General features: G+C 46.2%; 1 protein-coding gene across 2 annotated transcripts in view; it reads left to right on the top strand.

Moving 5' to 3' along the window:
- EIF3D (eukaryotic translation initiation factor 3 subunit D) overlaps positions 1-15,586 on the top strand; it is a 103,323-nt gene that overhangs the window by 75,046 nt on the left and 12,691 nt on the right. For both annotated transcript variants that reach the window (XM_033929858.1, XM_033929857.1), the window contains exons 11-14: positions 5,526-5,611; positions 5,846-5,975; positions 6,166-6,308; positions 11,129-11,321. In XM_033929858.1, the coding sequence (XP_033785749.1) occupies positions 5,526-5,611; positions 5,846-5,975; positions 6,166-6,308; positions 11,129-11,321 (552 nt within the window). The remainder of the gene's footprint in view (positions 1-5,525; positions 5,612-5,845; positions 5,976-6,165; positions 6,309-11,128; positions 11,322-15,586) is intronic.

Below are 15,586 nucleotides of genomic sequence, written 5' to 3'. Positions count from 1 at the left end.
TAGATTTACTGGAGGTATATGGTTTGAGGAAATTTTTAATATTTCTATCGGGTATCTTGTGAACATGTCCAAAGGGAATCACATTCAAAGGCTTTAGGAAAATTCAATTAAATGAATGTTCAGTCTTCGGTTATAATTTTCCAGCTGTTCAATTTTTCTAAACAAGAAATTTCTTTAATCAAATTGCTAGTAAACAGCCTTTATGTCTACCATGGGTTTTTTAACTTGTTGAATTTCATTAGAATATCTTCTTTAGTATTCTGAAAAGATATTTTTTCCAAGAACATCTACAATACTTACAAGATTTGCATCTCCTGTGAAGATTTGGACATTGAGTTCAGCCTCTTGAGAGCGTCCCAAATGCTCTCGAGAGTAATAACCGCCGGTTTCGATGTTAACAAGCAGTATCTAAGCCGGCACTCTGACATTCTCTGCCTTGATGGAGAGCCCAGCCCCCTGATCCGGGGTTTCCCCTGGTTCCATCTTCTCACAGGGATCCCCTGGCAGGACCACGGCCTGCAGCTGGGTACAGCGGCGGAACAATTCCTGGAGAGGAGATTGAAACCTCAGTCCAAAATCTCCAACCGCTCCCCCAGACGAAGACAACCCGGGCATTCCTCCAGAATTGAGCGCTGAACAGGGGTTGATATTCTAGCCATGGTAGAATCAGCCCGGACACTACCCTTGCACTTCGTGTGTGGCATTTTTTCTAAAAAAGGAATTGTAGGCAAAAAAGAACGCTGCCAGATTCAGATGTTAATCTCATCATCTCCGTGCTGTCGCCATCTTGTCTCCTACCTTCTTTTCCTATGCATCAGGATATTCGGGACGTGGTGCATGCACAATGGAAGTTGCCAGACGCACCCATTCGTTTGGCCACGGTCCATGGCTTGGCTTTATCCCATTCCTGATAGGGATACCTTTAGTCTCCTGTGATGGATTGCGGTGGTCTCGGCTATCGTTGCACAGGCATATGATGCCGGTTTTTGAAGGCAGTTCAGCCTTGTGAGGACTCTTAGGGTTGTAGGTTGGAGTTTCTTTTTTAAGCAAAGTTTTTGAAGTGACTGCCCTACCAGTCCAGGCAGCAATGTGTGGTGGTCTGGTTGGGCACAGGCTTGTTTCTGGTAGTCCGAGCTTGTTTCCGGTGGTCCGACTGCGAGTCTAATGTCTGGTCCTTGGTGGATCAGGAGGTGGCTAAATTGAACTGGGCGCTTCTTATCTCTCAGATGCCATGTATGATCCTTTGTGGGCTTCGGCCAGGTCTGTTGCTCTCAGAGTGGCTTCTCGCTGTACCCTGTGGCTCCGGGATTGGTCTGCATATGTGGCATCTAAGGCTAAGCTTAGTAAATTTCCCTTTCTGGGTTCTCTCTTGTTTGGCGAGGATTTGAACCAGTTGGTTCAGGCCTTGACTGACTCTAAGGTGCCCCGTCTTCCTAAGGACAGTTCTCGCCTGCCTTTTGTGGGGGTTGGCCATCGCCTGGGGACATATGCATGATTTTCGTCGATTATGCCCTGGTTGGAGGACAACGACTTTTCTTCCAGGGGCCATTTATTTCACCGCATGCAGTCCTTTCAGGATGTCCGCCAGGGGGGTCGTGACTCCCTGTAGGCCCCTTCGCCGCCCGCCTGGCCCAATGATTCCTTGGGGACCCTTCCCCTGGTTCTGGTGGGATCCCAGTTGTGAGAGTTTTAATAGGGATGGGCCAAGATCACAACAGATCAGTGGGTCCTGGAAGTAATTCAGGTCGGTTATGTTCTGGAGTTTTTCCAGTCCTTGCCAGATCATTTCCTCTCTTCTCTTTGTCAGGCAGCTTGGAGAAGCGGGCTTTTCATCAAAGGCTACAAAGGTTGCTCGACCTCAATGTGGTGGTCCCAGTGGAATGCGCTGCCGAGAGAGGTGATGGAGAGGAAAACAGTGACAGAATTCAAAGAAGCGTGGGAGGAACACAGAGGATCTAGACTCAGAAAATAATAGTAAATATTGAAGAACTAAGGCCAGTACTGGGCAGACTTGCATGGTATGTGTCTGTATATGGCATTTTGGTTGAGGATGGGCTGGACAGGGCTTCAATGGCTGGGAAGGTGTAGATGGGCTGGAGTGAACTTTGACAGAGACTTCAGCAGTTGGAACCCAAGCATAGTACCGGGTAGAGCTTTGGATTCTTACCCAGAAATAGCTAAGAAGAAAAAATTTAAAAAACTTAAATTGAATTCAAGGTTGGACAGACTGGATGGACCTTCGGGTCTTTATCTGCTGTCATCTACTATGTTACCCCTTGGGAGGTTTGCACCATCAGGTTTTCCATTTACCTTGTGGTATCCAAGATAGAGGGGTCTTTTTGGTGTATTTTTGGATTTGAAAGATGTCAACAAGGCGCTCTGCATTCTGTCTTTTCACATGGAGGCCCTGAGATCTGTCATTCTGTCGGTCCAACCTGGGAAGTTTCTGACTTGCGCTGCCCCTCTCGTCCGACCTGATGCAGGATCCCATTCCAATGTTCGATCCGGGTTCCTTTTGTCTTACGGCTTGACTCTTGAAAGGGAACGCCAAAGTAAAAAAGGTTATTCAGATAAGCTGATCTCCACCCTCTTGGGTTCCTGGAGACTTTCCACCTCTCAGGCTTATGTGTGAGTTTGACGTCTCTTTGAGGAGTGGTGTTCCGCACGTGATTCCCCTTTCACAATTCTTTGCCTCACATCTTGGAGTTCTTGCAGGATGGGCAGGACAGGGGTCTTGCCTGGTTCCCCCTCCGGGTTCAGCTTGAGGCTTTGTCAACATTTCACAGCTTGTTGCATGGTCGGTGTTTGGCCTCTTCTCCGGACGCGCTGGACGTGTATCATTTTTTGAGGGCAGCAAAATTGCTCCGGTCTTTTGTGTGGCTTTCGTTCCAGCCTGGGATCTCAATCTGGTTCTTTCTGTGCTCATTCGCCCTCCTTTTGAGCCTCTTGACTCCTGCACGTTGAAGGACCTTACTCTTAAGGCGATCTTCTTGGTGGACATTACTTCTGCGAGATATGTTTCCGAACTGCAGGCCTTTTCATGTAGGCCTCCCTTCCTAGAGTTGTCTAGGGAGTGGCATGCTGCGGCTGGTTCCCTATTTTCTGCTGAAGGTGGTTTCGCCTTTTCATGTCAACCGGTCTGTGGACCTCCCGGTCTTGGGTAGTCAGGAGGGCTCTTTGGAGCACAGACAGTTGCACAATTTGGATGTCTGTAGGGTCCTTCGCTTTTATGTTCAGTGGACTCAGGAGTTCCGGAAATCAGATTGTCTTTTTGTCCTCATAGCGAGTCCTCATAAGGGGGATGGTGCTTCTAAGGCTACCATTGCACGATGGATCAAGGAGGCTATTGCTTCGGCATACCTTCTTCAAAAAAATCCTCTTCCAGAATTTCTCAAAGCTCATTCAACTCGGGGTCAAGCAGCTTCTTAGGCTGAGTCTTGTATTGTACCTCCAGTGGATATCTGTAAAGCTGCGGTTTGGTCTTCTCTCCATTCATTTGTGCGACACTGCCATGTGGACGTTTAGGCGTGTCGGGACGCAGCGTTTGGTGAGCATTTTCTTGTGGTGGCCTTTCAGGGGTTCCATCCATGTTGAGTACTACTTTGGTATATCCCATCAGCTTCTGTGGTGAGCATGTTCTTGTGGTGGCCTTTTAAGGGTCCACATCCATGTTGAGTACTACTTTGGTATATTCCCATCAGCTTCTGTTGCCGGTCTGGAGGGATGATAAGAAGGAAAAATTAGGTTCTTACCTGCTAATTTTCTTTATTTTAGTCCCTTCAGACTGGCACAGAAACTGATGCGACATACCAAAGCAGTACTCCGAGTCCCGATGCGCCTAAACGTCAACATGTCCTTTTTATTCGGAATTTTGCACAAAGAGTACGGGGTTTTCTACAGTGGTTTTTTTGTCTGGGTTGTTAGGGGAGATTAAAAGAACAGCGGCATTTGGTTCGTTTGGTATAGCTAGCGAGCTGTGGGGATGTTTTTGAAGGTTCTTATTCTAATCAATATCCAACAGTATTTCTTTCTCTTCATTGCTATTCACCTTCTGGGAGTGAAGTTGCTGTAATAGTTCACAGTTATTAGTTTCTTAGATCTGCTTGGCTATTCATCAGACTGATTGTACTTGGGACTACATAGCCCACTTATACTACAGCCAAAAGTTTGTGTCTTGGTCTCCATCTGCTGGTCCAAGGTAAGCTATAACCCATCAGTTTCTGTGCTGGTCTGGCAGGACTAAAAGAAAGAAAATTATCAGGTAAGACCTAACTAACTTACATCAGTGCCCACACTGCTAAAAAGAGAAATCTCCCTGCACCAATGCACAGTGTCTGCTGATAGATGGTAGAGAATACATTTCAGCTTAGGTGCTGTGATCTTTGCTGTGTCACAAACCAGGGTATATTATTGAAGCCAGCTGTTTCTGTTTCTCAGAAGCATTTGTTCCATCTAGCTTGAGAAAAGTTTGTTTCACAGTGATATGCACTCACTTTTAAATCATGAGGTTCCTAAAAATAAATCTGGGCATAGGAGCCTGCATCCCACCCCTGAAGGCCTGCCTGTCCCCCCCCCCACCCCGAAGGACTGCTCCCCCCCCCCCCCCCGGAAGGCCTTCGTGTTCCCCCTGGCCTCCCACTGGTGTCCGGCTTCCCCCCTGGCCTCCCCACACCGTTTACCTTTGAGGAGCAGCCTGCAGACAAGATCGCGGTGCTAGCGATCTTTGCACTGCTTCGGAGCTGTTTCCTCTGCCGCGGTCCGCCCCTCCTCTGACATCAGAGGCAGGATCATGGCGGAAGAAACAGCTCTGAAGCAGTTCAAAGATTGCTAGCATCGCGATCTTGTCTGCAGGCTGCGCCTCAGAGGTAAATGGTGTGGGAAGGCTGGGGGAGAAGTCGAACGCCAGGGGGGGAAAACGGACACTGGTGGGGAAGCTGGACAGCAGCACTTCCCGACTGACCCTCCCCCCTCGCCCTCTAAAGCAGGTGCGGCAGCGGCCAGCCAGCAAGAGCAGCGCTGCCGTTCCTGCTTAAGGGGGGAGGGTCAGCCGAATCGGGAACCGATTTGTTCTGTTTTGAATCGAATCGATTCACCCGAAGTGAATCGGTGAACCAATTTGAATCATGAATTGGGTAGCACTACTGTCTACCATCTCTCTCTCACACCACTTTCTACTTCATTGTTTCATCTCTCCCTTCATCTTTCCTCCCCTCCCCATCCCCCTGTGCAGCAGCATCCCACCGATCAACCCACCATGAGACCTGACATACCTCCGAGGCCTAAAGCAGCAGCAGCGCTTTGAACGGGCTGCTTTGCAGCCTGCCCCGCTAGGGCTTCCCTCTGCCACGTCACTAATGATGTCATAACTGACGCAGCAGAGGAAAGGCCCTGTTCTCCAGACTTACAGGGAAAAATATTAGTGGTGCTCAAGCATCCATGCATCTGGATACTCTCTGACCCCATGTATGTAAGCTCTGATGTTTTTTTCTGATCTGCAATTGATGTTTTTCTTGCTTCTCTCACAGGGAATGGAAAAACACAAATTTCCTAATCCAAACCCTTTCATAGAGGATGATGTTGATAAAAACGAAGTTGCTTCGGTTGCATATAGGTACGTTTGCAGGTTTTTCCTTGATTCCCCTGTTCTTTACACATTCTTAGAGCCCTCACTTTGACCTGGTGTGGGATGATGCTCTTGGTTGAAATTAAAGTGGCTCCTGCTTTAGCAAACTCTTAGTTTATGATAAGTAGAAAGTTCCTAGTTGCAGCTCTTCCACCTTCTCAAATCTAAACTTCATCAGTTATTACAGTATGGTACTCTGAAGTCATTTCCTCTTATTTCTAGGTACCGCAGGTGGAAGCTGGGAGAAGATATTGACCTGATTGTTCGCTGTGAACACGATGGTGTGATGACAGGTGCCAATGGAGAAGTTTCATTTATCAACATTAAAACACTGAATGAGTGGGACTCCAGGGTGAGCAGTTCACTTTTGATATATAGTGTTTTGCTGATTTTTTTTTTTTTTTTTTATTTTATTTCCCCCCCCCACCTTATCTGGTGGTTTCTGCCCCTGTTCAAGTTAATTGGGGCTACATGTACTAGACTGTCACTATACTGAGTCCCAGGGCAGAAAATTCATTGCATGGTTCTTTTATTTGTTTCAGCATTGTAATGGGGTGGACTGGCGTCAGAAGCTCGACTCTCAGAGAGGAGCTGTAATAGCCACAGAGCTGAAAAACAACAGCTACAAATTGGCACGCTGGACATGCTGTGCACTCCTGGCAGGATCAGAGTACCTTAAACTAGGGTAAGGAAATGCTGTGCACTGCTGGCAGGATCACAGTACCTTAAACTGGAGTCAGTCTCTAATTTCATTTTCTTTCTAATGACCAGGAGGTTTGTGAGAAGGGTCAGCAAATGTCAGGTCTATGTGTATTGCCTTATACTTTTAACCCCTTGTATTTTGTAGATTTAATTTTCTGCCCCTTTGTAGGTTTTTGCATAGGATTTATTTTCTGATGCTTCATTTTGTCTGGTGTCCTAGTCATAGTCAGCTGCCACAGAACCTTGTATGATGTGATCAACAGAGAATTTGCATATGGAACAGACACTCTAATTCCATACAGGTCTTTCCTAGTAATTATGGAAAACCTAAGTTTGTTCATGAAATCACTGTATTTTAGTTTAAGAAGGAAAATGTAGATGTAAATTATTGGTTAACATGTTTCAGGATATTCCATTTCATCAAATAGTTGGCTGGATCAAGCATTGTGATTTATTGGATTCATTTGAGTGTGGAGTGAAGCAGAAACCAATGGGAAGGCATTTTTAACAGTGACCAATGATATATGATTGATATAAACTCACTGACACTTCAGCTCGGTGAACTGAACAAAAGGAGTTAAACTTTAAGTGTTAGGTTTTAATGGCCCTGGATGCTGAAGCATTTTTCCTGCTTGTAAGTAACATTTGGAATCTGACCCCAAATCTTTGTTAGAGTATATAAAGCAATTTTAATGCATTTTTAAAAATTCTACATTTGCTGCTTGGCAAAGAGAAGGACTCGTAGATGATTGTGTTTTAGTGTCCTCACCAAACCAATCCAGAACATGTGGGTGTAATATATTGAATGACATGGGGATAAATTTGTCTCTGTCCCCATCCCACAAACTCAGTCTGATCCCATCCACGCAAGCCTCAAACCATTAGATTTTATATTTAAATCATTTTATTAAAGTATAAAAAGAAACAACATTCTGTACAACTGTCGTTTTATAAATCACCAATAATGCAGAACAAGGATCAACAAAACATGATTCTGTTACGTCCCTTCCAGATTCCATACACTAGGTGTTCAATCCCAACCTACAGTCCGGGTATTGCAGGAATTCACATCTTTCTAGAACAGTGTTCTTCAACCACCGGTCTGTGGACCAATGCCGGTCCACAGAAATTTCCTGCCAGTCCACAGGCCCATGCATAAGGCCCAAAACAGTGTTCTTCAACCGCCGGTCCACGGTGTGATCAATGCGGCGTTATCTTCGAGCCAGTTCCCTCTTCCTCACTAATTCAGTGCACAAAGCCACAGGCAGTGGCTCCTACGTGTGTCCTGTGCCTGGACCAGAAGCCTTGGCATCCAGATGCAGGATGCGCAAGGTGCTGCTGCCCACAGCATCCTGCTGCCCACTGTATCAGTGAGGAAGAGGGAGTCGGCCTGAAGATAACACCGGGGGCAGCATAAAATGGCCAGGCGGGAGCAAGCCAGAAGGTAAAGCATAGCATGGAGGGAGGGAATGATTTTATTTTTTTAATTTAGTGATTGAATTATGTCAATTTTGAGAATTTACATCGGCTGTCAATGTGCTTTGTGTAGTTTAATTTTGTGGTTAACCATTATGTGTTGTTAATAAGATTATATTGTGTGTATCTATGAAAAATGAGTGGAAAAAATAGTGTTACAATTAGTACTATTATGGGGGCGGGATCTTGGGTGGAGATTGGGTAGAGATGGGAAGGTCTGGCCCACAACTTAGCCCAGTGTTCTTCAACCGCCGGTCCGCGGACCGATGCTGGTTCACAAAATAATTATTTTATTTCTGCCGGTCCATAGGTGTAAAAAGGTTGAAGAATACTGTTCTAGAACACAAGGTGCACTCCCCCTAGTGGTAAAATCAATTTCAGTTTCTGCAAGCAGTCTGGGTAGAAGTCTTTTGCTGTTGCTCTACTTATATTTCTTATTTTCTCGATTAAAGTTCGCTTAAACTTCATTACTCTGTGGCTTCAGTGCCTTGAAACATCTCCCCAGTGGTCCGCTGTCAGAGAAAAGGACACAGTCCTGCAAAGCCACACTGCAGCTTCACAAAGAAACTCGGGTGGATCTGTGAAGCCAGCCTGATATGTGCCACCTTCTGGAAGTACCCAGGGTCCCTCCCGTGGAGTTTGGTGGCCGGTGACCCCACAGTCATAGGTTTCTAGCACAGGCTGAGTGTGTCTGGACAGAAACCCACCCAGGTTTCAGGGCACAGGTTGCCTTTCCCTCCCTCAGCCACGTGGCAGAGGATCCATGGGGGAAGAGGATCCATGGGGGCGGAGGTTGGGATCGTTCTCTGGCCGGCTGGTAGTCCAAGGCATTTGCAGCTGTTCGGAGGCAGAAAAGTCCTTGTTTCTCCATTCAGCTGCTGCAAAATGCTGACAGGCAGAAGGCACCAGACTCTTAGTAACTCCATTGTTTCCTATGGGAATTTCAGGGGTGGCTTGAAAAACATTTTTCACAGTTTCTGTGGGTAGGGTTCAGGTCCCCCACCTCCCCAGACCCCCAAATCGCTATTTTTTATTTTTGAATATTTGTTATTTTTTGCTGTTTTAGGCGTGAATTCATGATGGTGGTCATCTTGGATTTTAAAATCGATCTTTTTATTGTAGCTTTAAATTCTGCCTCAAAAACCCTCAATTTGACTCAAAATTGATTGGGATGGACTCCCCAGCCCTTAATCTATTGGATTTGGACATTGCGCCAGATGGATGCCAGATCAGCGAAATTGAAATGCATGCTGTAGTGCACCAAGGGAAGGGAATGGGAGCTTCAGACTTCGCCTCCTCGAGAAACCAGCCTGGGTCCAGCAGAGGTCCATGTCCACCCTTCCTGGGACAGCGGGGTGCTCCAGGCTCTGTCTCGTTGGGTGTACAAACACATGGTGGGGACGGTAGTGTCTGCTGCAGGCGTAGGCAAGTTCGGGAAGAGACGCAGAGCGTTTTCCCATTCCTTGGATTTTCTAGAGTTTCTAGAATTGTGCATTTCTTCTCAGGGCGAGTAGACGGAACCTTCATCAACAGATTAGAATTCTCTTAGATTGTCTGGCTCTTTCGGACAGCCTCCTTGGGGACGATCCTCTGGGCCAGAGCGCCCATGCGCTCCTGATGGGAGTCCATCTTCTCTTGATGTTCTCTACTGAGTTTTTCCACCTTTCATGACCACTTTCCTGGACAAAGCCAGATCTCAGCAATTTGAGCTGGTGGCTCTCGGCTAGGGCTGGCTTCTTCGGATTTCCAAGTGGTTAACTCTTAGCATGAATCCCAGCCTGTTGGGTTGCGGGCTCATTATGGGGCCCACTCCATTCAGGGGTAGTGGACCTTTCGTCTAGAGCTTTGGAAGTTCGGCTGGCATATCTCACTCTCCAGCCCCTTCAGAAAGATCGGTGGTTCAAGTTTTCTTCGACATTATGGCGGTGGCATATGTACATCGCAAGGGAGCTCTCTCTCTCTCTCTCTCTCTTTCTTGGGCAAGATAGATCGGCAGCATTCCACTGGGAGGAAGCGCTTCTTCGGCGGTTCATGGGGCTGGATTCACCGCTGTTCCAGCAGTCTTCTTCAGTTGACATTTCCTGGTTTGAGGAGCCTGGTTCCTCTCACAGGAACCATTTCATCTGCTCTTACAAGAGCCAGGGTTTGCTGGCTTCAGCAGAGATCTCGAAGGCCAGTGCCTTTTCTGTCAACAAATAGCGTGAAAGCTAGGGCCGGATGTATTGGTTTGGCCCTAGCTGGCTTACGAATTCCTGTATGATGTGTGTGTGTGTGTGTTATGTCATGTCCATTCCCTCCCCCCCCCCCAGCCTCTGTTAGGTCAGGTCATTTGCTGGACAAGTGACACATTCTGGCCTGGTGCCTTTTGTGGCTCTGGTTGGCCTCAACGCTCGCGGTATGGGGGTTCTGATATATCTTTAGTAGGACACGAGGCTTCGGTTCCCTTTTAATTAATATCTTCTCAGAGCCCACAGCATTTTGGTCTTACAACATAGCTCTTGAGTGCTCAGCCTTGATGGTGAGCGGTTATCTGCCGATCATGAAACGATGGCCACCGTCGGCTTTATTGACTCAAAGAGAAAGTAGCAGTCATGTTAATGCAAAGATAAGTGCTGCTTGTTTTTTGTATTATTCTTTCAAGCATAACACATCTGCCTATCATTTCTTCAGGGCTCTTTAGAGAAAAGCAGAAATACTTACAAAACAGAAATCTTAACTTGTTGATTATCATATGTTAAAATTCATGAACTTGCCTGAAGTGTTGTCGACACATAAAGTCTGCGGGGTAAGGTAAAAAATGGCGCCCCAGTGTTCTTTAAAATAGTGTAGTGAGAGCTGGCCATGTCATTGCTAACTCATGACCAGCTCACTCAGATCAAATTTCATTAAAGGACCAACAGAACGCTGGGCCGCCATTTTTTATCTTACCCCGCAGACTCTACGTGTTGATAACACTTCAGGCAAGTGCCACCAGTGCATATTTAAACTGGAATTTTCTTATTTTATTTGATTTATATGGATATTTTTTCCAGTTCCTCCATTTTTTGTTGAGTGTAGTATGTCTACATTAAGTCCTTCGGCTCTATGGGACATGTCTTGTTATAAAATGTTGTGGAGTAATAAGAAACAATTATTGCAAAAACTGAATTTGTGTTTAAATGAATACTTTTTGAAGCGTTCCCAACAAACTAATTTTAGGCCTCCCATAGGACTTATTACCTTTCTGTTGTTGAAGCTGTCATGTGTTAGTCATGGTTAAAATTAGTTTCCCCTCTGTCCCTGCTTGTTTCACCATGGCATCATTCTGACTGCTTTGTACCATTTCAGGTATGTCTCTCGCTACCATGTGAAGGACTCCTCTCGTCATGTCATCTTGGGCACCCAGCAATTCAAGCCCAATGAATTTGCCAGCCAAATTAACTTGAGCATGGAGAACGGCTGGGGCATTCTACGATGCGTCATTGACATCTGCATGAAGCTAGATGAGGGAAAATATCTTATCTTGAAAGATCCCAATAAGGTAACCAGTTTATAAAAGGGATGTTAGCTGGCAAAGTGGAGGGATCCATGGGACTGCACTGTGTGTACTAGTAAAATCGCAAGTTTTAGTGAAGGAAAGGTTGATTTTAACAGAGACAATTTCATGACTTGCCTTCTTTTGATCTGAAAAATTAAAGTACAGTGGTACCTTGGATTACGAGCATAATCCGTTCCAGGAGCATGCTCGTAATCCAAAATGCTCGTTTATCAAAGCGAGTTTCCCCATAGGAAATAATGGAAACTCGCTTAAATAGGTTCCCATCCTCTGCCCCTCCCCCCCCGAGGCCAGCAGCGCTGCTCCCCCCCCCCCCCGAGAACCGGCATTGCCCCCCCCGAAGGCACCCCCCCCCCCCCCCGCTTGGTTTACAAGACACCAAGTTTGCAAATGTTTTGCTCGTCTTGAAAAACACTCGCAAACCGGTGCACTCGTAAACCGAGGTACTACTGTATTTCTTTGTACTCTGTACTACCCTTTTTTTTTTTCCAAAGGAAGGTGATAGACAGAAGAACTTTAGTGTATTCTTCTAGGAAATTGGTGTATAAATCCACACAGCAAATCTGCCTTTCTCAAGTACAGCTGGATAAGTTGCCTATATACGTTAACATATTCCAGTACAATAGGAATGGTATGCTGAACCATAGGGTTGTCTATGCCAGCTCACGAGCATTCTGCATAAGATTTCAATCATGGCTTTTCAGCTCCTCCTCCTCCCTGGTATCTGCTGCCCTCTTCAGTTCTTCCTTCTGCAGGCAAGCATGAAGGTGTCGTTCTGATCTTTATTTTTGCAGTCTTTTTCGGTTGTTCATGGTTTTTTACTTGGCTTCAGGACTAGCTGTGCTTGCTTGGAGAGGAGCAGACTCTGTCTGCTGCTGGAAAGTGCATCCTTCTGGGACCTTTTCAGCCAGCCTGCCGAATATTTGTGAAGCTCAGGGTTCCAGGCCCTCAGCATGTACTCACTTCCTTGACTCGGTCAGGAGCTTGAGCGCAAGCTTTTAGGCAACAATAGAGTCCTTCAGCTATTTTTGACACAATGCAAGTACTTTTCTTTATGAGGTACAATGGGAAATTATTTCTTTATCTTTCTGCCACATTTTCTAGGTCTTGGTGTACACTGATTTTTTTATTTTTTTTTATTTTTTTATTTTTTTTAATGAATGACCTTATGGGTATAGAGTGTTCTTGTTCTTGCATCCAGTTTTTCAGGATTTTTAAGAGAACATAAGAATTATCATTCTGGGTCAGGCCAGTGGTCCATCTAACCTAGTATCCTGCTTTCAGCAGTAGCTAATGTAGGTCTAAATACCTTGCAGAATCTCAGGTAGTAGCAACATTCCATGCTATCCAGTTCCAGGGACAGCAGTGGCTTTCCCCATTTCTACCTCAATAGCAGACTGTGGCCTTTGCTTCTAGAAGTTGCTCAAGCCTTTTTTAAACCCAGGTACCACATCCTCCAGCAACAGATTTCAGAGCTTAACTATTTGTTGAGTGAAAAAAATATTTTCTCCCATTTGTTTGAAAAATATTACCATGTAACTTCATAGAGTGTTCCCTAGTTCTTGTATTTTTTGAAAGAGCAGGTAATTGATTCACAGTACTCGGAATTTTGAAGACCTCATCATATCACTCCCTCAGCCATCTCTCTTCCAAACTGAAGAGCGCTAACCTCTTAAGCCTTTCCTCAAATGAGAGGAGTACCGTTTCCTTAATCACTTTTGTTGCCTTTCTTTGAACCACATTTTCTTGGTCTCTGATTGCATTTCTTGATAGTTGAGGAGGTTTTCTCTCTGCAAATGATTTACAGAGTAATCCCTTGGGACTGACACCTCTATGATCAATGCCATTTTGGTGTTTTGTCCTTTTACCAATGCCTGATTATCTTGCAACCAGCTTAGTTGGAATGGGAATGTCCAAGAATTCTCTTCAGGTTGTGATCAGTGCTTTTCTGATACTGAAATGTTTAGAGTTTCCAATGGATGAGACGTGTCATCTTAGTTTGTGGGGTAATTTCTCCAAATGGGTTATTTTTGCATGTAAATGATATAAGTGATGATCCAACACTATAGTAACTATAATTCAAATATCTAATAGAGGTATGTGGAAAACAATACTGCTGAAACCTCAACTAAGTTGGCGAAAAGAGCCTCAAACTTAAGTAACTGCTATATGCAATAGTATTAAGCTGTCATGATTATTACCATAGTCAAAAAACACTCCACCTAGAACTTCAGTCAGCAGTATAAACAAATCCACAAACCCACTAGAGGACATGCACCAGGAAATTAAAAAAAAAAAAATCTATCACACTTATTTGTTATGTCCGGTTTTCTTGCAACCAGCTTTTTATCTGTGCCTTAGAAAGAAGAGGAATGCTTTAGCATTGGCTTCCTGTAAATTTCTTTTACAAGATCTGTTATACAAAACAGCTGCAGATGGCACCCCAACCTCAGATGTAATGAAGTTTTCAGCTGTATTTCAGACTTAGTAATTTGTAGTACTGTGTTTTGACAGCATGTGGCACTACTGAATAACTGGTAAATGAGAATACACTCCTCCCTCTGTATTCACGGGAGTTAGGGGCAGAGTCGGCCCACGAATAAGGAAAATTCACAAATAACTTTTGGGCCGGCTCTGACCCACCCCCGGACCTTACCTGGTGGTCTAGCGGTGATGCGGGGCAGGAGCGATCTTCCTACACTCCTGCCCCATTCAGAGACACGTTGTGCACCCGTGCTGTGAGTTCCTGTGGTCTCATGAGACTACAAAGGGAGTTTCCATTGTAGCCTCGTGAGACCTTGGGAACGCACAGCAAGGCTCTGCACGGGGCAGGAGTGTAGGAAGATCGTTCCTGCCCCGCGCCACCGCTGGACCATCAGGTAAGGTCCGTGCATGAAGTTGCCTCCGATCGCCTCCTCCTCCTCGCCCTGATCCAAGTCCCAGGGCCGGTTCTGGTCAATGCGGGCTGCCTCCGAGTGATTCTCTAGGGGGGGGGGGAGCCTGGGCAAAAAAAAAATCATGAATAGTCGAAACCATGATCGCCGAAACCACAAATAGGGAAGGGGAAGTGTACATTATCCATTAGCAGTGAAGTCCAAACCTAGGAATAATTACATTGTGCACATCAGAATGAAATGGGGGGGGGGGGGGGGGGGGAGTTAGGAACCTTATTTATTCTTAACAGGTTTTTTTCTCCCTTGGGTGCATATATTATCCCAGGACAAGCAGGCAGCATATTCTCACATGTGGGTGACGTCATCCACGGAGCCCCAGCGCGGACAGCTTTTCAAGCAAACTTGATTGAAGTTTCAAGTTTGCACACTGCACCACGCATGTGTGTGCCTTCCTGATCCACTAGAGGGCGCATACCCTCCTCATGGTCCTCAGTTCTTAGTTTTCCGCTGAGCCAGAAAGACCTTGTCTCTCTTCTCTGCGTTCTTCTAAGTGCCTTTCTGGCACCGCGGCTTCTTTATTTTGTTAGGGAGTCGCTGTGCGTTTGTTAATTGATCGTGTATTTCTTTGTTTCAAAAAAAAAAAAAAAAAAAAAAAAAGAGGACTTTTTATTGTGTTTTTCCTCCGGCAGGCCCTTCTTGGGCCTCAGCCATGCGGCTAGGCCTCATTTGCCTGCAGCTGTATTTTCTTCTTCCCTGGCCTCTCTCTGGGCTCACCTCGTGTGAGCAGAATGGCCGGGACCCTCTTTCCTTCGTTGGAATCGGACTGTGCAGCTTCGATCCCCGGTAAGTTTTTCTTTCTTTCTTTCTTCTAGGTGCGTTACCTCGGTAACGCCACCGGCTGAGTCTCAGGCATTCCAGGCATCGAGTGCGATCGTGCCCGCCTCTACGAGACCTTCAAAGCGTGCCTCCTTTCATGGGAATACTCATATCGAGGTTGCCCTTATGGAGTGCACTGCTGCACCTTTATTACCAGTTTCATTGGTACGGTGCCGACTTCTGAAACTCGATGTGCCTCGACGTCGACTGGAGCTTCGTGCCTCGACGTCGACTGGAGCTTCGTGCCTCGACGTCGACTGGAGCTTCGTCCCTCGACGTCGACTGAGGCTTCGTGCCTCGACGGAGGCTTCGTGCCTCGACGTCGACTGAGGCTTGGTGCCTCGACGGAGGTTTGGTGCCTCGACGGAGGCTTCGTGCCTCGACGGGGGCTGTGTGCCTCGACGTCGACGGGGGTTTCGTGCCTCGACGGAGGCTTCGTGCCTCGACGGAGGCTTCGTGCCTCGACGTCGACTGAGGCTT

The sequence above is a fragment of the Geotrypetes seraphini genome, chromosome 2 (genome assembly GCF_902459505.1).
Source record: "Geotrypetes seraphini chromosome 2, aGeoSer1.1, whole genome shotgun sequence".
Lineage (NCBI taxonomy): Eukaryota > Metazoa > Chordata > Amphibia > Gymnophiona > Dermophiidae > Geotrypetes > Geotrypetes seraphini.
Note: the sequence above shows the minus strand (reverse complement) of the source record. Positions and strands in the feature narration are given on the sequence as shown.